General features: G+C 33.2%; 1 protein-coding gene across 1 annotated transcript in view; it reads left to right on the plus strand.

Moving 5' to 3' along the window:
- GRIK2 (glutamate ionotropic receptor kainate type subunit 2) overlaps positions 1–24351 on the plus strand; it is a 399537-nt gene that overhangs the window by 249706 nt on the left and 125480 nt on the right. The window contains exon 11 of the mRNA XM_005145088.2: positions 6550–6773. Within this exon, the coding sequence (XP_005145145.1) occupies positions 6550–6773 (224 nt within the window). The remainder of the gene's footprint in view (positions 1–6549; positions 6774–24351) is intronic.

Consider the following 24351-nt stretch of genomic DNA (forward strand, 5'->3'; position numbering starts at 1 on the left):
TTTTTCTTCCTTAAATTTGTGACAGTATTTTGGGGTAATAAAATATATGCCATATAATTATTTTATAATTATGGCATATGTAAAACATATATCATGGATAATGTTTTGAGAATATACACAATAGAAAAACACTTTTGTTTTTAAGATATAAATATTAATATATACATATAATGCATAAATTATATATTTAGATAACATATAAATTATAAAAATAAGTTATCTAAAAAGACCATTATTTGGGTTTCATTATAATAATGATCAACTTTAGTTAATCCCTAAGATAGTGGAATTTAATAATTCATTGAGAATTTCAGTGTGTGGATTCTTTTATAAAGAAAACTATTTCTCTGATGGCTACATAAAAATGCAGGTGGAGGAGACAAGAGCACAGAAGGTTGAATAAGTTCATATTAATAGAGTTTATCCCATTCATTAAGATGATGAAATGACAGATTTCAAAATGTTGTCAATTGGGAACCATTAATCAAACAGACATAGTATATCCTGCAGTGACCTTCTTCTATCCAAATGGTATCCAAAGCCATTATATATCATTTTGATTCTCCTGTAAAAAATTGCAGATGACAGTGATACAGAAAAGTGAAAGCAAGTCAAGCTTGACGCAAGACAAACTTTATGGCATGATGAAATGAATTCACTGAAATAATTTGATAAAAACTCATATATTTGAGAATAGAATTTGTGTAAAAAGTGTGGGATCAATAATGGATTTTCACTAACAAGTACAGCAATGGAAAGTCTAGGTGACACAGCAGTTCAACAACTAAAAAGAACCCCAAACTTCCAGGGAGTTGCAGGAAATCTGGAAATTATAATGATAAAAATGCTAGCTGCAAACAAGGAATCAGTGTTCTTCTGTATTTTATTTTAAGAAGATGTACTGGAGTGTGACGTCTAGTAATTTTCATGTTAAGTAACCATCTCTGATGCAAAATACAATTTGGAAAAAAAGTGTGATAACCATGAAAGCTACTGTAATATTTTAATAAATTTAAGAACCCTTATATATATATATATATATATATTTTTTTTTTTTTAAGGGAGCCTTTAAAATGTTTGAGCCATAATATTTGCGCTGTCTTATAAATATTGTCTTTGGCAGTTTGCCCTTTCCATGGGTATGTAAATCTTGCTCTTCTAATCATTAGTAGAGACCTTTGAGGAAAAGTCTGATGAATTGAAGTGATAAGAATTAAGGCTGAGGTTTTCTTGTTGTAACTTACTGTCATACATCTTCCTGCTAAGTGTAGTTTTGTGGTTCACTGCTTCTAGTCCTCTTACCTCCAATTTGTGTAACTGCTAATTAAACAATGTTGGTGCAAAATACTTTGGTGAAACTGTATTCTATAAATCGACAGATAGGGACTTTGTGACTATTTGGAAAGGTAACTCATGTTTGGAAGATGTAACTCATGGTACATCTATTCAGCTATTAAATTTAATTCATGCTGGCATAAATAAGTAACAGTGGGCTAGAAAAAATCCTAGGTTTACTTAGTACTAGTATTTTTCCTTGACTAAACATTCAGTAAATAACGAAGGAGCAAGCAGTTGACACAGACATTAGTTACCACATCTATTCAAGACTTTCTCAAGAAAAGTATTAGCTATAAGGATGTCTAATTAAAACAAACCAGCTATGAAATATTACTAAATGTTAGTAAAATGAGTCTGAGTAAACTGCAAAAAGTACAGTCTACCTCTAACATTTTGTTGCTGAACAGTAAATACTGAGAAGCAGCTCAGGAGTTAGAAGTGTGACTTGAACCAGTACCTGTTGAAACTGATATCATTTATTACTTTATTATGTTGAATTATTTTACTAATAAAGTAGCAAATTATAAAATTGCATCTATATGTGATATTGCTAACAATTAATATTAAATGACACAAGTCAGTATTCCACACAAAAGAAGGTGTGACATCTAAAGTCAGCTATCTAATCTGGACTTGTTTTGGACTTTATGGTATTTTATTTACATTTAGCAAAGGCAGCAACTTCTAATAGCAGTTTTCCAGGACTTATGAGTAGATTATGAAGAAGATCCATCCAGGCTCTTCACAGTGGAGTCTGGGAGGAAAAGACCCACAGGTAAAAACTGAAAACCTCCCAGGATAGAAATTGCTAGCCTCTTTAAACAACCTGCTTCACTTTGTGTCTGTAGAAACTTTTTCACTATGTGGACAGACAAGCAGTGAAAAAGGTTATCCAGAGAGGTTATGCAGTCTCCATCCTTGGAGGTTTTCAAAACTAACTGGATAAAGCCCAGGGCAACCTGATCTGATCATGTAGATGTTTTGAGCAGGAGATTGGACTAGATATCTCATAATGTCCCTTATCCCTAAATTGTGAAAGGTAGCAGAAAAACATGAAAAACAATTTATACCAAAATAAAGTTAGTAGCTGGTTAAAATAAAAAAATATCAATAAAGCCATATTAGAGTCCTAGTAGTTTAAAAAAAAAATCTTGTGTCAAGATCAAAAGCTTTTCACAGTGTGTGAAGTTTTCTATAATGTAGCAGTATGAGCAAGGCTGTTTAGAATAGATCACAAGCTTAAGGGCAAGCTACAGATCTTAGTTTTTCAAATGAGTGGCAAGGAAATGCACTTCTCTAAACAGGAATAATGCATAAGCTCTCTGTATATTGAGAGCCCATTTGAATGCATTTACAGAATAGAATCTGGGCATTATCCTTCCTCTATTTAGCTTAGGAATGCATTTTTCCAATGGGAATGTAGCTGAAATCCAGGTCTCAGGTTAACAGTCTAAAAATATGAGGTGGCTGAAGAAATTTATACACTGACTTTTGACCTGAGGCTGAAGAACAGACACAGTGGACTCAGAAGAAGCCTTATGAAGTTTTCCTTTTAGAAAAGTATCTTCTTTTATTTTAAAAAATAGTTACAGGCAGTAGGTGCATTGCTGTCTGTATAGAAGTAAAATTACTAAAATGCATTTTCAGTGTATACTTTTGTTTATGTTGTATAATCATAATATGGTTGTACTGACTGACTGTATAAACAACTGCGAATGGATATACCTGTATGATTCCCCCTGCATTTTCAATATAAATATATATGGTTTCTAAATCAATGCAAAATGTTATAAGTAAATCCTCACCAGGAGAGTCCATTTACATAGGCTAAAGAACTTCATTATTATGGTGAAATATTCTGTAGTTGTAGAGTCTAATTAAAAATAACTATTAGACATTTTGTGGTAGCTACGTCTAGATTGTATTTAAACTCTTAATTCCTTTGAATAAAACAGGTGAAACAGAATTTTTTCAGAAAAGATCAAAAGAAAATTCAATCAGTGGTTGTTCTTCTTTTCCCCAACATTATTAGTAGAAGTTATTAAATGCTTTCAAAGTTCAATTTCTGCAAAAAATGAATGTGGCACTTCCCCAGGGTTATATTTTATAGAGTTAATTTTCACATAAAAAATATCAATACCTATAAATACTAACTTACTGCACATGCTATGGCCCATGCACTACTCAACATTTATATACAGATTTCTTACTGGTTATTTGTATCTGCATGAATAGATTTAATTCAGTGTAATTTTAAAAACTGGTTTTTTAGAGGTTGTGTATCAAGTTTCAGCTCTGTGGAACTGCAAAAAAAGTTCTCCCTTTTTTCTTTAAATGTTATTTTATGAAAAATAGCCAGCTGGCTGCTTGGAAGCAAAATGTAAATGAAGAATCAAAGCAGGAGGATTTTATTGTGCCTCAGGTGCTTCTGTAGATACCGTGTACACCTTGAGTTGTCTGCTGATGGGTGGACATCTTATTACTGCACGTGGTAGCAAGACAGGGAAACTTTTACACAGCTGTGGAGAGAGTATGTGCAGTTCTTACACGGCACAAAAAGAAGGGAAGGTCTGGCAATCACTATTCACAGAGTAATCCAGTAGTGTACTCAGAGTGCATATGCTAGCATAAAAGGAGAAAATATCATTACCCTTTAAGATGGGGTATAATGATAGGAAATAAAGTGCTATTGAGAATTTACTGCTAAAAATGATGTTCAAACTATCTGATGATTTCTGAGGCAGCAGGGTGGGTACAGCAGTCAGTGGTTCAGTTGACTTTGGAAAGTGTCCTGTAGAGTATGATAAATTCTGTTTCTTCCTCCCTCTTGTCCTGGAAATTCTCTTTTTTTGTTAGAGAACCTCTCTTTGAAAATCTCTCAAGATTGATGCAGAATGTGAGCGCCATTCTCCATTTTATCATGTCATATCTTTGAATGGTGGAGTAAATGCTGGATTGTGATCTCCTCACACATGACATAATTAAAGTAAGAATTTATTGTGAGGAGTATTTTTCTCCAGTCTCTGCCATTTACTGTTGGCATTATTGTCTGCAGTGCACTCCCTCATTTTTGTTGCTGTACAGCTCTTCCATTTTGCTCAGGACTGTGCTTTCTGTCGAAATGTCCTTGTCAGACTTGTTTCTAAGTGCTATTGTAACCTTTAGTAGGTGCAGAATTTTTCTCTGTAGCAACTAGTTTATCCTCAACAGTCCTTGGATGCTGTCATAAAAAGGCCTTTATCTTAAGTACTCTAAGGTAAAGAGTAAGTGCTGTTTAGGATTATGCTTTCAGATAGATATTTTCCTTTAAAGAATAAAGTCATACATACATTTGCTCTAAAAAGTGGAATTATGTATCATTGTCAAGTGAGACAAATATTGTTTGTTATGGATCTTATCAGAAAGCCATTTTAGGATGTAATTGTTTCTTAATAATAACAAAAGTAGGTTGATAAAATCCTAGTTTTACACCATTCCTCTCCAATTCATTCTGAAAAATTACCAGAAGAGAATTCTCTTACTCACATTTCTTCATTGTAGAAGTGTGTAGGAGACTTGGCATTGCACTTCAGAAAACTTAGCCTCTTATTTGTCTTACTTTCAAGTAGTGCTGTTTCAGAATTAATCGATTGCCAAAAGAATTTAGTATTTGGAGATAACAGATATTAGCAAAAATGACAGTCTCTAGTGAATTGGGTTCAGACTCTTCTGGTAAGACTGCTAGTTGCCTCACAAACTACTAATAACTTCAGTTGTTATGTTTCTCCAACTTCTACATGTTGACCTATGACTTTTAATCCAAATTAGTTTCTTATTTTAGTTTTTGCTTTCTGCATCAGTTGGAATATTATCAACAGTATGCAATCCATGAAAACTCTCCTGCTGTGGAATAAAGCTTTGCTGTCTGATAAATACCTATAAGTTCTGAATATCAATGGAAATTAAGCATATGTTTTTGACCAGCAAACCCTTACTTAACTAAATTAACAGCACCAAGAGAGTTTCACAGAGTAGCATAGAAGTATTTTACTAGGGTAGGTCTAATGATATGTTAAATTCTCATAACAAGAATAGACCATAACAGAACTTTGACATGCTAGAATATAGTGTGGGATTGTGAATGTTACACAGTCTACACAATACCGGCTAAGCAAAATAAAGTATATAAAGTATGAATTTATATGTTTTTATAGGGAATAAAATATATGTATCTTGCTTTAGAACAGGTATTCTGAAAATTGTGTTATTTACAGCTGTGTTAATTGGATAAAAGTATTTTGTGGTACTTGTACTGTTTCTGTTATTACATACCTCCATTTACATATATTTTACAAGGAATTTTTAGTTTACAACTTGCTAAATCTTGTACTGTATAATTTCTCACTCTGAACTTTCCTCTTTCATATGTGGACATGTACCTGTGCACAGAACTACACATAGGCATATGAAGGGTACTTTTTCAAGAGCTGTTGACAGAGATTAAGAAATAGATGCTTTAGATTCCTTTTCACTATGATTTACATTAGCTTTTAAATAAAAAATATTATAGATCATTTACTAATCTCCTATGAGTTATTACTATATAAAAAACTAAATGTAAATTGACAAAATACTTTTGTATTATATTGTATGATCTAATTTTAAATGTTACAATTGATAGTTATTTAAATGTTTCATAGTGATTTCTGTAAACTAGTAAGGACAGCTATACCTTGTTAGAACTTACTCCTTGTAGCAACATTTCAGGTGTTACACTTCCCTTTTTTAAAAGTTCTTCAATAAGAAAACTGCTTCCTATCCCTTTCCCTGTGCTTGTATAAGCATATATATGGCCTTCACAAATATGTTAGCTTCTAAAGAGCACAGTGAAGAAATGACAGAGGGGAGCCATATATTGATATGTACATTTTAAGAAGTTTTAGAAGATAGGATAGTGGATGTTCATATTTTCTGCAGGAAGTGGTATTTTTTTCTTCACTTCTACCCCTGTAATAACGCTTTAAATTTTCTGTGTTATGTCAGTTTAGCAAACAGGAAGCAGGATAACTGTTTCCTTAATTATAAGGGGAAGAGAGTTTTACATTTCAGTCTACCTAGTACAAGAAAAAATCTCTTCCATACAAAGTTTGTGTATTGCCTAATCTGATTGTCTGCTTCAACATGTTTCTTCTGACTTATAGCTCGTTTCTCTTTTTGTATTTCTGTTAACAGAAAGCTGACCTTGCAGTTGCACCATTGGCAATTACCTATGTTCGAGAGAAGGTCATCGACTTTTCCAAGCCCTTTATGACTCTTGGAATAAGTATTTTGTACCGCAAGCCCAATGGTACAAACCCCGGCGTCTTCTCCTTCCTGAATCCTCTCTCCCCTGATATCTGGATGTATATTCTGCTGGCTTACTTGGGTGTCAGTTGTGTGCTCTTTGTCATAGCCAGGTAACATGCCAACTTTTGTGATTTTTTTGGCAATTGTTATAATCTTTTTCTTACTAATAATTGTCAAAAGTCACAAAAATTTTCTTACTTTCATACTCTTATATTTTAACTTCATGATGTACAGAAGAATAATTAATGATGAGGGTTTTCACTATTATTTTCTCCACCACCATACTAAGTCTCCAGTTTCTTATATCGTTACGCCCTAAGCATGCTAGGAAGATTTCTCCTTTTATTCACAAATTTAGAGACACAAGAAAGTTTACAAAATGTCTTTTCCCAATTATGCTGTGTTCAAAAAGACAGGAGTTGACATATTTTATTTTGTTAGCCTGATTTCATTTGATTCTATGCTGCTTAATCTCAAATTGAGTACTTACCTGCCCATGTTAATCCTAGAGGTCAAAACTGGGCCTCTGTCTATTATAAAACAAGTCACTTAATGTAGATTATTATCTTAGAAGGAAGGTAAGACTATTAAGTTTTTAACTGTGCTATATAAAATCCCTGACATACTTCACATAGTTTAAAATCTGAGACTATTTGGAAGCATGTTTAGTTGAGCTTTTGGAGTTAAGAAACTCTATGCAACAGTTGTTAAATTCTAAATTGACTTAATATATAGGGCTCTCTTTAGAGAAGGGGAAAAAGATCTTTTGTCAAAAATTCTCATATTTACCTTTTCCTTTTTAAGTAATTAAGACTGACTCCAGATGCTCCCAAAAATAGTCTTTCATGATATAAATTTTACTTTTACTGTGACAGCAAAAAAAATCAGAACAGTAAATCAGCAATTCCCAGGGATGTAGTAGTCCTAGTAGTCACTTTAAAATATTTTTTTAGCTTTAATATCTTCAATAAGTTATTATTATTATATTTTACTTGATAATTCAATCTTACTTTGGCACAAAGATTTTAATTATTTCATTCTGTGGAACAAAGTATAACTTCATGTTTTTCTTTACCTGTTGTGCTGTAGTTGATAGCAGGTTTCTCCATCCTTCCCTGATACTATCTGCTTCATTTTGGAGGAATTGTATCATTCCTCTGCTAAGGGGAAAGAAATATATTTAGAAACAGGTTTAAAAGCAATTTAGCAAGATCACCTGTACATGAGATATTGTAGTAATATAGACAACACTGAAACATATTTTGTAATTAGTAACTTCACATATGTGCCTTCTTTAAAAGTCTGCTTTAAAAAGCCACTTATATTGAAAGTTTCTTGAAAAAACAGTAGATTTTATTGGACTATATAGCCAGTGAGAAAATTAATTTCTGAGGTGTTTCTGTGATACAGATACTTCTTAAAGCAGAGTTAAGCATAAATCACAAATATCTTTTGAAACACCTCATGTAAAATGCTCATATGTATGTCCAAGAGTTATAAACCTATGGCTGTCACTGAAGGACATTTTCAGCATGATGCACAGTGCTTTCGATAGACAGCTTCCAGCAATGTTAGTAAGAGTCTCATGGCTGAGTTCCTACTTTTAAAATGTGTCTTTTCATATTTTGTAGGAAAGATATGTGTTCTTGAATCCTTTTCTTTTTACTAAGCTATTCAGACACCTGATCTCTCTAGCAGAACTGGGAAGAACTTTTTAAACAGAAGCACTACCTAGTAGACCACTATAGCTGAATCTTTTTCACTTATTTGTCTTTGTGATGAGCACCGTAAATTCCTTACACACTTGGAAGCATGTCTTCATTGTAAAGCAAGATGAAATATGTTTTATATTGAGCAGAGGAGGGGTTTGTTTTGGTTTTTTTTTTTTGCAGAGTTTTATAAAATACCTTTTTTTTTATGCCTGTTTTTATCAGCCTTCATATCTAAAGATTTTTATAACACTTAATTGCCTAACCAAATATTGATATCAACTTTAGAAATTAAATATTTAGGATTATATAAGACTATCTACAAATTTTATTCATAATGTGGAATGAATTAGTATATAATAGCATTTTCTAACATTATAGTTCATATAGGGAAACAGATGTCAGCTAAATATGAAATCTGCTGAATACTACAGGGGGAAAAGAACATTATGCAAAAGTAAGAGGCTTTTGCAAACAGAATTCACAAAATGTATCCATCATGTAAAGGAAGATACTGCTAATTGAAGTGTGGTAGTGAAGAGGACTTTGCAGTATAGTGCTGACTATCTATTTTCAGTACAGATTATAAATTAGGTATTACAGCTGATGATGTATTTTTGAGTCCTGGTGTCATGAAACTCTTGGACTGCATGTCACTTAATTAATAGGTTCCACTTAGAGTGTGTTACTAAGAAGATTTCTATTTCATAATAATCCTTCCATAATGAATGTTCGACTACCAGTGTTTCATAATAATTACCGTGTTTCATCGTAATGTGTAATTTTGTTTGGAGCAGTCTTTTATGATATGATGTTTTGTAATCACATCAGAGTATGCAGTGTAGGATATTTGTTTTTAGATTTAAATCTCCCATTTTCTGTCAAATATTTCATGATTTTATTGTTTTACCATTGTCTTCCAGACAGTGTTGGAATATAAGAGCTTGGTACAATGAAAATGAAAAGTACAGTTCTTTTCATGGTACTTGGATTTCACCCATTAATTAGTGATATGGTCATATTTAGGGAAAGTTGAAGAAATCAGTAAAAGGTTCAAGAATCTTTGAGAGAGAATAGCTGAAAAGGGTAATACATTAGGCATAAGTGAGGAAAAAAGGTAACATAAATCTTCATTAGTCTTTTCCTTTTTTTTATTGAAGCATTGGATTTTCCTTCCAGTTTGAAAACCAGATATAAAAAGCTTCAATCTTTTCATACACAACAAGACAAAAAGGTAGGAGGAAGATAGATTTGTTAGCTGTAGGGCTTTTTCTATGTCATTTTCCTGGTGTAGTCCCCACCCAAAATGATGAGTAAGCATTATGTAAGCATTACAGTTTTTACATTATGATGCAAAAATGAACACGTGAGTGAACATATATGTGTTCTGTGCTGTTTTCGTTAGTTGTCATTCTATGTGGGGAATTATAGTAGGCAGTGATTCCTTCATATGTATGGAAACCTCAATCTTGTTTGTTCTATTTGTTGAATCTAAGTAGTTATGGTGGTCTCTGAAAGTTCTGTTCTTTGTCATACAGGCTGAGGACTGATAGATAAACCCAGTCTGCTTGACACTAAGCCTGTTGCTTTTCTATGAACTGAGAAAGTCATATAGCATTTTTTTTCTCCTGTGGTAACAGTAATAGATCTGTTTCTGATGCTAGCTAGCAGTGTCTCTGTGTCACTGTTAGCAATGTCTTCTGTTATCTAAAGTCTTGTAGCTTTCCAATTCCAGTATCTTATATATATATATATATATATATATATATATATATATATGCCTCTATTATATATATATACCTCTGCCATTACTTGTTTCTTTGATTTAGAATTCCAGTTAAATTCAGAGTTAACATGTGATTAAATGAATGAAGACTGGAATAAAGTGTGCCAACTCCTTTTTGTCTTCTGTCAAGCACACTATATTTTCTGATTTATGTAATGAAAAATCTTGACTACTGGAATTTCATTTCATTTCTGTCTGTGGGTGCAAGCCATTGCTTCATTTCTGAGAAACATGCTGGTTTCTTACAGTGTTGTATACCAGCTTCATAGATGAATATTGTCCCTTTCCCATTCATTTATGTATATGAAACTGCCATTTTTGGTCTCTGAAAAATCGATGTATTAGTAACTTGAGGATACTTCGCATTCTGCGTAGGCAATATGAAACAAATCAGTTTCATACTTTTTAAAAATGTTAAATATGTTTGATTTGCATAGGTCTTTCAATACGTATGTTTTGAAAAATCCATGTCTTCATGAATGTTTTCTGAAAACACAGGTTGGAGGCTGAACTCCTTAAATGTTTTTATGCAATCATTTTTCCACCATATTTACTGCATTTCAAGTTGTTCCTTGAACATTGAAGTATTTCTCTGTGTAATAAGGTCTGTTTGCGGTGAACATGTCTGTCTGCCATAAAGCACTTTTCATGTTCTGCTTTTTTTTTCATATAATTTTCCATTGAATTAATTTTTATACTCATAAGCAAATTATTAAGCACATGTTTTTTGCGTAGTCTATGGTGCTATATATTATAGTGCTGTGGTTTAAATCCAACAGGCAACTAAGTAGCATGCAGCCACGCACTCACTTTCCACTTTCCCACTCCCCCCCAGATGGGATCTGGAGGAGAATCAAAGACCTATCTTCGTAACTGAAAGAGGTGCACCTTCCTTAACACAACGCTTCACCTTTATTGTGAAGCATTCAAACTACCCTGGATAAAATGGTCCCCTAATGAGTTCATATGCTTCTTACCTGTCTGGAGTATCACTGAACATTGTGTAAATATACATTAAACTGTCCTAATCACTAATACTAAATCATGGATTATAATTTTAAAGAGCTAGGTTCATCTTTACTTGTACCACATTCTGTACATTAGGACATTCTGCTTTTGTTTCCCTTCAGCAGAATTTTGCCATCCTACTTTTCATAAGTCTATCCCTTGTGATGGTTTCAGTTGTCAAAGCATTTAGTATCAACTATTTTTTTCATTTCCTTGTAAGCAGTAATAAAACACAATGAACATTTCCTCATCACCAAATGATATTTCACTCCTACCAGCTGGAATAAATCATACTAAAAGAAGACAAGAGTTTTAAAAATGTCTCCACACATTTATCTTAATTTTTTCTCTGTGTAGAAGCTTAGGAATAGCCTGCTGCTTCAGACTTGAACAGATGCCTAAGCATTATCTCTCTCTGGAGTGCATGCATATTCTTTTACATCTTATCAGTCTTCATTTTTATTTCATATTTCTTGATCAGCTGATTTCTGTCCTTGAGCTCATCTGACTGATTTTCAGACTACTCCTTGAAAACTATCTTAATGGAAAGGAATTAATGGCAGAATGAGAGGGACCTACTTTTCCAGTTATTATGGAGCTCTGGTTACTAAATTACTATATTGATATTAGTACAAGTAGGAAGTTAGCATGTTTGCCCTTTGTTCTTAATAAGCGTTCTTCCGACAAGAGGCCTCCCTAGAGAACCACAGCATATGTTATGAGGTGTTTTCAGGAATGGTTCCATCATTTAATAGGGCAATCCAGATGTCAACCCTGAAACCTGCTGCTCTTAATGTCTTACAATTTGAAGATAGTTTTGCCACAGTTGTAATGCAAGTGGAGATATTGTCACTTGACTATAAAATACTGTGTAAATAGACAAGGATAAAAGAATGCAAACAATTACAAACTTTCCAAAACTCCATCACAACTATTTCAAAGTCAGAGTCTTTTATTTCTGTTAAACCAAATTTCAGTTTATGACTGCTTCCAAAATACTCAGTATAGACTGCTTTTTTTTCATATAATTTTCCATTGAATTAATTTTTATACTCATAAGCAAATTATTAAGCACATGTTTTTCGCGTAGTCTATGGTGCTATATATTATAGTGCTGTGGTTTAAATCCAACTGGCAACTAAGTAGCATGCAGCCACCCACTCACTTTCCACTTTCCCACTCCCCCCCAGATGGGATCTGGAGGAGAATCAAAGAATGTAAAAACTGCGAGTTGAGATAAGAACAATTTTATAACTAAAACAAAATAAAAGATAGTGATAACAAGATACCAACAATAACAGTAACTATAATGATAGGAAACAGAAAAAAAAAAAAAAAAACAAGCTCAGAAAACACAAGTGACGCACAATGCTTACCACCCGCTGTCTGACACCTAGCCCAACATGAACAGTGATTGGTCCCTTCTGAGTAACTCCCCTCAGTTTATATACTAGGCATGACATGCTGTGGCATGGAATACCCCTTTGGGTAGTTTGAGTCAGGTGTCCTGTCTGTGCTCCCTCTCAACTTCTTGTGCCCCTTCTCACTGGCAGAGCATGAGAGACTGAAAAGTCCATAGGAGGTTCCATGTGAACATCAGGAAGAACTTCTTTACTGTGAGAGTGACAGAGCACTAGAACAGGTTGCCCAGGGGGGTTGTGGAGTCTCCTACATTGGAGATATTCAAGGCCCGCCTGGACAAGTTCCTGTGTGATGTATTGTAGGTTACCCTGCTCTTGCAGGGGGTTGGACTAGATGATCTTTTGAGGTCCCTTCCAACCCTTGGGATTCTGTGATTCTGTGACCAGGGGAAAGGCTACTCAACAACAACTAAAATATTGGTATGTTGTCAGCATTATTCCCAGACTAAAGACAAAACACAGCAGCACTCTTCCAGCTGCTAGGAAGAAAATTAACTGTAATTGTACAGTCATCTTCCCTCGACAGCAGTCACTGGAAATGTAAACAGGCTCACTCTTGGTATTTCAAATATGCTCAGATATCAGATATTCAGATATTTCTGAGTATCACTTTTCAAAAAATGTGGATGACAGCTATAAATTGATGAAGCAGAATGGGAGTTTATTGTGCTGTATTTCATTCATACTAATGCATAAATCTGCATAATCTGTAATAGTAGTTAAGTTTTATTTTCAGTGATCAGCACACAGCTTCTGTTGTGGTTGTGGCACCTACTTCAATATTAAAACCGTGAAACATACTGGAATTGCAATACTTTCTTATGGTCATCCTCTAAGTTGTGTAATTATTTTGAGAAGCTGTGATACAGATTACAATCTGTGCTATAATGTCTAAATGCAGATGAGGATATATGTTTAAAAAAACAACATAACAATGAGTTAAGTGACAATACCTCACTTTGTATCTTGGCACCCAGAAAGACACTTTGATCTCTCTGGCCTCCCACACATGAGATTTATGTGGGTTCACTGTCAGCTTATAGAATCTCTAATATATAAATAAACAACTCAGTATGGGCACCTCGTCCTTACCTTTCAGGATTCTCTTGAATTGCTTCTGAATGCTCTCAGTCTCCTTCAGCTGTTTAGGGAGATAGGAGAATATCAAGAGTTCTCCAAGTCTATGTAAAAGCATGGCATCTAAATAATAGCCCCTATTAAAATACTGTTCGAGATTACAGTGAGAGAAAAATTCATATTAGTATTGGTGGTAGGTCAGATACTACTTGCCATGCATCAAGTATAGGAAGAAAATGCTGCCAGCAAAACAACTGAAATATTGTAACTGAGGTTAGCTGAAGAACTTGTAACTCACCTTTCTTAGTGTCCAACAGAAGATATAGTACCTAAATATCCACATGGACTTTGAAGAAGAAATATATTCTTACTTTAACACATCTGGTCAGCTCTGGATTTTTTTGTCAAGAAGTTTTTTTGGTTTGTTACTTAATTTCTTTTTCCTGTGTGGAAGTCTAGTCGAACTTTTGTCTTCTTCAGAGTTAAGGTATATGTGGGGGTTTCTTAGGAAACAAAGTAATATGTCTGTTGACTTGTGCCATAAGCGAAACACATTGTAACATGCATTTGTTTGTAGCACTTGCTCCACCAGTATGTGGTAGGTAACTTTTTTGTAATTTTGTAGATTAGGCTAATCAGAAAATGCCTTTTATGCCCCCCCCCTTTTCTTTTTCTTTTTTTTTTTTTTTTTTTTTGTGAAGAGTATAGTGGTATATCTATGCGATATAAAAGTGAAGATGGCCTAAAAACTCTTTCCATCCTTTCTGTTAATTTTTTTCTCATTGTTCTGAAAGCCATCACAAGGTTCTTCAATTTATCACTAATTATTCAGGAACCTAGGTATTTTGCATCTCTGAACTGAATCATAACTCCGTCCATCCTTAAGGAATTCAGTGTCTTTTACCAACAACAGTTTGGTCTCTTTATTCTCCTTGCTTAAATATTTCAGGGTCAAGTAAATTTACACAGCTGTCATAGATCACTATCCCCCTTTAGATGGATAGCTTATTTTGTCTGTATTCATTCTGCATTTACTTTTTAAGCCTTTGTTGCTTACCTATGTGTGTTATATATTTATAAACATACATATAAACATATGAACTATTTTTCATACCATGTTTTCTCTTATTTTCAGTTTCTTACTTACACTGAATATTTCACTGCCTAAATATTTCAGGCTCTTACATATTGGTTTGTATCTTAACAGTATTTTGTATCTTAGGAACTAAAGGCAGTTTGCTAAAGCTCTTAGAGAGGATTCAGCTTGATAAATTATCTTTACTAGTAAAATCTCCCAAGTTTTCTTTGGTGAACGTTTTCTGAAATAATTATTTTATTCTCCGGTCTTTTTCCATTTTGAGTTTTGACTGACTAGAATTGTTCTGATTGAGTCTTTCTGCTTCACACATTACATTACTAAACATCTTTCTGAATGCCAGTCACTGTTTATCTACAGCATTATTTCAAACTACCTGCCACCATTTAATAATTGGGTTTACATTCCCTTCATCTAGAACAAGCTGAGATGCTGGAAGGCGTTCTGCCATGAGTATTGCTATTTCTTTTCACACACATGTAATATTAGCTCATATACTCATATTTGACTTTACATGCCTAGTTTTCTGGATTTTTTTACATGCTGTGTGACTGAGTTAAAACATTATAAACATACATACTATTGCATTTGCTTTTGAAAGTATCTCAGCAGTAAACCCAGTGGCATTTCTCATAAGAAACTTTCATTTGTCTTTAATTGGGTTTAACTACAAGCAAGGTAGATCTCATACACCTCATTTCATGTCTTTGAATGCCTTCATTAAACAGGTTCTCTATGTGAGTCAGTAACTGAAGACTGTTTCGTCAAGAGCTCTATAATATCACATAAAATAATGTTTCATACATATCACGGACAGTTGTTTTCTTAGTCTGTATGTACTGTTACCATTCACTAGCAAATAATTCTACAGTTCTTGCTGAGAAAGGTAAAAAACAGTCTGAGGAACAATTTAATCTAATGTGGTCATGTATACAGTGGTTCACCTGTATATTTAACAGCTCTTCCTAATTACCAGCACATATAGCTTGTAATTAGCACATGAGAAGAATACTGGATTATTTGAATGAAGTAGTTTGCTTGGAAAAAAGTTGAGAATCTCCAGAAAAATTGCTGAATGTTCTTCTCTGATATTGGATCATTTCTTTCTGTTTTGTCAAAACATTTTTTTCCCCTATATGTGACAAGAAGATGCCAGTCTAGAATTGGCACTTTGCATATTTATTTAGCAAAACATGGTATGGAATATTGTTAAATGTACCTAAAGAGAAGGATTCCTCCACAGATGAATCTGGCTGTTTTCAAGTAAAAATAGTGTTTTTGAGAAAGACCATTTTTCTTTATGTTTTTGGAGTCTGGGAAAAGGAGTCTTGTTTGCTTTATTCTGGGTTGATTTGGTTGGGTGCTTTTTTGTTTGGTTGATTGGTTTTTGTTTGTTTTTTTTTTTTGTATGTCTTCTGCTCTGGCTTGCATGACATTGGTGTAGAGAAATAAATTGTACGTCTTACCATAATGCATAGCAACAATTTTCTCATGAGGTATGGAAAATCATGTAGTCCTTCAGCTTAAAGAACAAAACACAGGAATCTAGTTGAATGGGAATAGAGTCAATAAGAATCCAAGAAGTTATTACAGTGCTGTCAGAAGATTTTATTAATGATTGGATACAAGTGGCTATTTGAAAATGTGCAAGTTAAATGATTTACTCTTTTTCCTTTAGAGAAACCCCAAACCAAAATAAACTTACCCATACATTACCTCTCCAAAAGATAGAGCACTTCTTTCTTAGGCTATGGTTAAACAAACATACTTCAGAACAGAAGCATATTTTTAAAAGAAATAAGGAAATAAATACGGAATATTTATTGACTTTAAGTGTTATTCAGGATCTGGATCTGGAGAAAAGTAAGATTGTTCCCTACAAGCTTTTGTCAGCAGAAGTGTGAGAATTATGTATCATTTAGCTGTTAGCCAGAAGTTTACCTGGCTTATGAAATTTTCCAGTCACTAACTGAGAGAGAGTCATTTGAGTACCAGCAGGGCTTGACCAGAAATGAGTCTGAAAAAACATGTATGGTAATTGGTTTTGAAACAATTATTGTTTGTTTTGAAACTAAATCAGTAGTGTGTCACACAGGCATTCCTGTTTCATCTATGGAAATCAACCTATGTTATTTCTAGTGATGGGAAATTGCTTTAGTGTAAAGCTAATCAAGCATTTTCAGACTTCAGAACAGAGGTGAGCACCTTTTTGTTTTTATTATAGTATTATTAGAAGTTCTTTCTTAAGCAACAGAGGTATTCTTATGGGGAAGTAATTATACAGTATTGAAAATTTTCATCATTGTAGTTAAAAAAGCATATCAGCTAAGGGATATAATTGATTTTATAAGAAAATAATAAGCTTTAAAATGTCAAAATGTTTGTTATTAATCATTCTTATAGCACATGAAAGAGTACTTTAAATATTAGTAATTTTTAGTAAATAGGCCTGTTCTAGCACTTTGATGTCATTATACAGTTTTGTTTTGTTTCATTTTGTTTTGTTTCATTTCAGTTTGTTTTGTGTGGCCATTAGATTTGTGTGGCACCTCCACTAGCTAATTAGGATTTGCCAAAAGACTTTGCAACAGATAGCCTCTAGCTGTGAGAACCATGAAGGCAAAGTTACTTCAACTTGATGGGATCATTCATATAATTTCACCTGACTAAATATAGCAAACAACCCATAGCTACTGCCATTTTCCATTTCAACTTCCTTCCTCAACTATGGGGAGCAGGAATGCTGCATGGAATACTTTTCTTGGGATAAATAGTGAGGTGGTAGATAGCAGAAGAAGATTATACATTTTCTTTTCATTCTTCTAGATCTTTAAAGTTCTTGTTCTTTCCCATGAGAAATAGCATTTTGTAGAGTAGAGATATAGTATTTCTGTACTATCATCCATGATAGAAGACAGTTTTCAGCTAACAAGTACTACAGCAATTAGTTCATTCCTGGAGCATTTTTCTTTGTAGATATTTTGTAGTGAAAATTAGAAAGGTTTATAGTGTAATGCAGATTCAGAGAAGTTCCTGTGAAAGAATTCCACTGCTTAGAAAATTCTCTGGTTTTGTGGCTGACATAATGTAACCAATGAGCCCTGTCCAGAAGAAAAATGGAAGCAGTTAGCAGAATTTTGTACATTGCACTGCTTTGCTGTGCTTACAGAGCACGGCAAAGTTAATGTCAAGTTGAAAAAATATCTGAAAAAGGCTTTTAATTAGTCATATTTATCCTCCACACACTTCTCTCTCTCACTTTCTCTCTCTTGCTCACCCCTTATTCCTAATGGGCATGTTAGAGGAGACTGAGTAGTAAAAATCCTGGTCAGTGTGCCCTTGATTTACTGGAATGAGAGGAATTTTCACCTTGCTTCAAATGTAACTGTAATTATACAAAGTTACTAGGTAGGTGGACACAAGAGGCTCCTCATATCTTTCTACTACTGCTAGAAGCCCAGTTCTGCCTTCAGCTTAAATTGTCAATGAGGACCGCTAAAGTTTGTAACATCTTCCTCATCATCCTGACCTTCATGCTTGTCGTAGTATAGTCTTTTGTGGCTTTGCAAAAGCAAAAGTCAAAACCAAGAAAGACGGTGGTGGTGTGGCTTTATGCATGAATGTAAATTACTCCACAGGCAAAAGCAGTGGAGATTTCTGGGTGATACAGAAAATTTTACTGGATTTTCTTGTAACACATGACAGCTTTCAGAGACCATTGCCAAGCCGGGTCATGTCTTCTTGTTATAGAATAGTTGCTAAATGGTTGGTTAAAGAGTTCAGATTTCAAAAGGAGTAGTTGAATACTTTAAGTAGTTAAATAAGATGAAAATTTTAATGAGATGTGAGAAAAATGAAGTGAAAAATTAGTACATTTCTAAGTAGTCTGAATCAGGAGTCAGTTCACCAGTTACCTAAGCAGGACCACATTTCAGTTTACGGTCTACATTATAAAACAAGTGAATTTTGAGGATGATTTTGAAAGACAGGTATTGATTTTGGCCTGAGGCTTTTCTCACATGAAGTCTGGATGAGATTCAAATGGCACAGGTAGGATAACTGTACAGGATAGCTTATGGTAATGACATTAAATCATCTCTAAGTTTGTCTTTCTCTTGGGAAAGAGCAGTTAATGTGAGAAATAAAGAAGCAAAATCAAAGTTACATTTCAGATTAATTTGTGTGAAAAGAATATGTTTGCAAGTATTGAAACTTGATGGAAAGCTGTGCAGATGCATGGTAGAGGAGCATGCGCCTATCTTATTTATCTGCCTTTGCAGAAACATTCAGCTTGAGTGTAGGTCATGTGTCACATATACCAGATCCCTAAAGATACCTTGAATATGCTGGAAAATCTGAAAATCCTGAGACATTGGTCTTTAGGCAGCTGAATCTCTCTGAAGTTCTTTAAGTCACAAACATTTGTTTTGGCTATCTGGACAGAGGGATGATAATTGATTAGATTTAGGTGGACCATATGGTCCTAGAAGCAGTACATTTGAGTCAAATGACAGAGTTAAATACAAAATGAATTCAAGTTAGTGGCCATCAGTAATGTAAAAGGTAGTATAGTTGTCTTTCCTCAATAAAGGAGAAATTGCTATCTGTAGTCTATTCCTGTAGAAAAGGATGAGTTACTGTGTATGTCACAAGCAGTTAGGATCTAGGATTTACATTGTTGAAATACTACTGGATTTACAATTTCTTGGAAGCATAGTCTGGAAGAAATCCTGAGTTGAGGCAAACCCTGATACACTTAGTACCTGGCAGGGTTTTATCAAATTGGTGAAGTGAAGGGATGAATTCCAGGTAATTGATAGTGATCTGAAGGAGGCACATGGGTGACAAGTGTATGAGGATGGGAGTTCCTGACTGTCAGTGCTATTAACAAAAGAGGCATTAGTACCTTTTTGTGTCCAGATGATTGTTTTATATGCAATTTAAAAAAAGACATAAAGCTACAATTCAGCAGTCCCTGTGCTCCTGAAGAAAGACATTATCCCAGTTTATCCCACCTACAGTGCTTACCAACATGTCCTTTCTCTCTGAACTACACCCCAGTATAGCAGAGGCCAAAACTGTGAATGGGAATGTGATAACAAATAAAGGGTATGGATGATTGCATCCCATTGCTGAAACCTGAGACATTCGCTTTGCTTACTGATAAAGATGTAGACACAGAAGCTCACCAAATTATTTGGATTCATATTTACATTAAATTTTTGGCAGGACTTAAAAAAGTACTTTAAGTGCAGAATTATTTATTTTCTATAATATAAAAAAAAATCATAAACAATTAATTTATGACTGCTTGAAAAAGAACCACTGTAGCTTTCTGTGAATTTCGGTAAATCTGTATTAAAGTCCCAAATCTGAAAGCTATTCTTTTCCTTCAGAAGGCCATTAGGAGGCACAGGTCAGTAATTATGAATCCAACTATAGATTTTCTTTTAAGTCAGTGTATCTATTTATTTACTTATTTCACATTAGATTGGAGATCTCAGTTCATCAGGCTTTACAAAGCTGTCTTAAATTTAAAGCATGTGATTGCTCTCCTTAAACTGCTGGCAATAGTAACATTTCCAAGATAAAATATGTTTAAAAATCATAGACCACTATTTGCTCAGGAAAAAAAATTATTTGATTAATTTCATTTTCCATCTTTGTGGATTTGGTGATGTCTTTAATGTACAAATAATAAAAAATAAAAGTTTTTGATTGTTATTTTGAAAAAAATCAAAAAATAGAATGTACACAAAACAATTCTCCAAGTCTTAATTTTTGATGATGAAACCTTTTATTATTAGAGTGCAGTGTAAGTGCAAAAAATATTATAAATAAATACTGTAAAATACTCCACATGACCACATATTACCAAAATTAAATTTTGTAACTTACTGTTTTTATTTAAATGATGTTCTATTTTGATAATTTTAAATATTTAGAGAAATATTGTGTTGCTCATGGAAATACTTTAATTATTAATTCTATATGTAAAAATCATAACTAATATGCCTATATTAATAGATATCTTATTACGTAGTAACTCTTGTGTAATAGTTTTTTACTCCTGTCATTCTGATAGGTGACATTTAACATACAGTGGAGGGCAACAGTGAATTATTATGCACTCTGAGCTAGAGAATTCCTTTACTGTGATGCCTAAGGTTAAAATAAACTTCTGTAGAGAGGGCTGTTATAAATCTGAACAGAAATGGAAAATTTGTTGTGCAACCTTAGAGTGATCTCATCCCCCTCTTTTTTAAGATTCCATATATTTTGCATTGCAAAATATTGTTTCACATGTCATTATGTGCCTTTAGGAGGTCCTCTGTAGTACTCCGCTTCTTCTCTCAAACTCATAATGAGCTTCCATCTGTTGAGGTAGTGCTTCACTTTTTAAAAAGGGAGCATTTAAATTTCTCATGTATCCTTCTTGTGTAAAATACATTTTTTTTTTCCCTGCAGCATAAAAGTCACTTTTTTTTTTTTTTTTTTTTTTTACAGTGTCATAGAGCATGGGGCAAATATCCACGTGTTATTTCAAACTGTTGAACTAAGATATTGCTAACATTTTGCTACTGCACACTGTGCATATTCTTTGAACATCCTTAGGTCAACAGATATGGATTTGCTTCTTTGGTAACAGCTTCTGACTTCAGTTTCTAGGTTTTATTAAAAACATTCTTGAAGATGTGTTTTGGAGTGATATATAAAAGAATCTGTGCTAAAATGACTCTTCAGTAGATTTGACAGTCTACTTGTAGGAGAAGATCATTGATATAGGAGAAAGAAAGACAAGTTATGTTGTATATTCATGTATATATTAAACTTAAGAAAATTGTATTGTTTTTCTTATCACTTTAGAAATTAATTAATGAGTCATTCTTAAAGCAAAAATTAAATAAAATTTATATAGTGGATTCTTCTCTAGACAGACATAAGCAATGTGTTCTGCAATTTTTTAAAGTCTGTTTTTTAACTGGGAAATAATAGATCCATTTTATATTTAGAAATTAGAGTAATGTATCATAATTTCAGGATGTCAAAGTGTTTGCTAGTTATTCATAGATGTGACATTTTTTAAGGATGAAACTGTAATACGGAGTAATATTTTTTGTTGTTGCCACACAACAAAGATAACTACTGTAGTTCAGATATTTGCTATTTTATTGTAATGAAAAATGAACTATTTCTTAGTTTGGGTTAAAACAATTAAAATTTTGCAATATTTTTATGAATCCATTTTAAAACAGTAAAGGTGTTCATTTAGAGTATAGTAACATATGAGGAGAAATTATGAAATCATAGGAAAGAGAGAATTATGTGGAGAAGATAAACCATACTTTCTCATTTACCTTTTTCAGAATGCAGAAAAAGAAGGAACATCAAATCAAATTGAAAGTAACAAAATGAAAACAGAATCTATTTTTTTTTGTTGTAAATTGATAATTAACCTCTGGAAGTTGTCTCAAACTAAAATAAAACATGAGTGCTTCATAATAAACCTATAATGATTAGAAACAGAAGCGCATCTGAGGTAATGCTCAATGTGTAAAGCAACTGGTGGTGGGGTTTGGATAGAAATTTTCCCCTTAATGTGTGGACAATTTTCAATTTTGTTGTAGTTTTCAACTTAAACTATTTTGCAGCTTCATATCAAATGTTAGTACTACTACTAGTCAGAAACAGAATATGATTTTGTAGAAACTTTCATTATCTATTTTCCCTAGTCCAAAAAGCAGTAGCATTGAGGGAAAAAAAAAAAAAGAAATCATTCACTTGTGTAGTAAATAGCAGATATCATTAATTTCTTATTTTAATATTTAGCATGCTCCATTAAAAATAAAAATCTTACTAATTATTACAATTTTAGCAAAATAATAAATCTACCTCAGAGATGGTGCTGTGTAATGTCACTTTATTTCATGTTCTGTATATTTCATTATCCTGTTTGTACTGTCTATAGTCTAAATTCTTTGTGCATCACACGAATTCATAAATAAATTCATAGATTTAAGGAAATATTATCGCAGACTGTAGGGCTATTACAGCATCCACCAAAGACCATGGAAAATATTTCCATCGACTTCTGTAGACATTAGTTAAGGTCCATTTGAACATATGAAACAGCAAAAACAATACGGAATGCAGCTAAGTAGAAGAAAATGTTAATTCAGTGAGATGAATGCATATAGGTTAAAACGTTTCCATGAGTTTGAGTTAGTATTTGAAGCAATGGTGAAAAATATGGCCTTGAATTTGGGCCTTTATGAATGTTACTGGCATCATGACCATTATGAAACAAAAGCTGCAACTGTCATCTAAGTTGGTTCAGAATATGCACCTGAATATTTTATTTTAGTAAGTGACATTTAGGTAAGTTTTTCCCTACTTCCCTGTTAATAATTCCTGGTTTTCAGATTTATGTCTAGTACTTCAATTAGGTTAACTGGCATGTGTTGAGACTGAAAACTGTTGTTGATTAAAATATTTATAAATCATGACAGACGGAGTGGTAAACAGGTAGGATTTAGGCTTTCACTTTTGTAAAAAAGAAATTTTAATAAACACAAACATTTTGGTTAATGCATTTGTTAGGTGAAAACACCAATGTGGAAGAAAACCCCAACAAAACAAAAAAAAACCAAAAAACAAACAAAAACAACAAAGAACCCCACCAAAAAAAACCCACAAAAAACCCAAACAAAGAAACAAAAAAGAAAACCCACAAAAAAAAACCACCAAAGAATTAAATTCCAAATTTTGATTCTTAACAAAGTACAAGTAATTTTCAATTTAGACAAAGGGTGGTTTTTTCCAGACCTATTGAAGAACTGCTAATCTTTGAGCAGTTTAATAAATGTCACCTTTTTTTTTTTGAAGTCTAAAGATCAGAAAATCTGTGTGCATAGGTATCTTTTAAAAGTGTCTCTACCTGTTTACTGTGCTGTCATTAAAGGAAACCCACACAAATATTATTCTATTTTTTCACTGTACATAATTTTGACATTCATTTTTAAAAGGCATAAAAATGCACATAAAATAATTGGTGCACATAACTAACCATGAAAGTTAATGTGATAGCATATATTTTATGTGATAACAAGTAATTTTGTGTATATTAAACATATATTTATCCATATACTATCTTTGACTATGTAGATTCAGGAAAAGTTAGTGCCTGCAAATTTAAAATATTGCTAGGGGCAATCCAGATATGAATTTATTGTGTCTCATGCAGTCTTACATTATAGTAAATGGTGAGATAAAAGCAAATATGTTTAGTTAAATTGTTAGCAACATCCGTTCCTCTGAGAATATTTCGTAAAGTCAAAATGTGGCTTAATTGTTTGATGTTGACAATAATATTGCTCAAATTTTCACCCTATTAATCCAAGAAAATCCACTGGAACATCTAGTACTTTGCATATTTTATTTTTTTTTTAGGTTGGTTAAAATTCAAACATCTTTTTTCAGGTCAAAAAAGATCAGTACAATAGTTTAACCCACTGGGTTCTGGTTCTGTTTTAAAAAACAGCAGGAAAAGAGAATTTGTAATCAGGTGAAAATATTTTTGCTGAATTACCT

This window comes from Melopsittacus undulatus, chromosome 3, assembly GCF_012275295.1.
Source record: "Melopsittacus undulatus isolate bMelUnd1 chromosome 3, bMelUnd1.mat.Z, whole genome shotgun sequence".
Classification (NCBI taxonomy): Eukaryota; Metazoa; Chordata; class Aves; order Psittaciformes; family Psittaculidae; genus Melopsittacus; species Melopsittacus undulatus.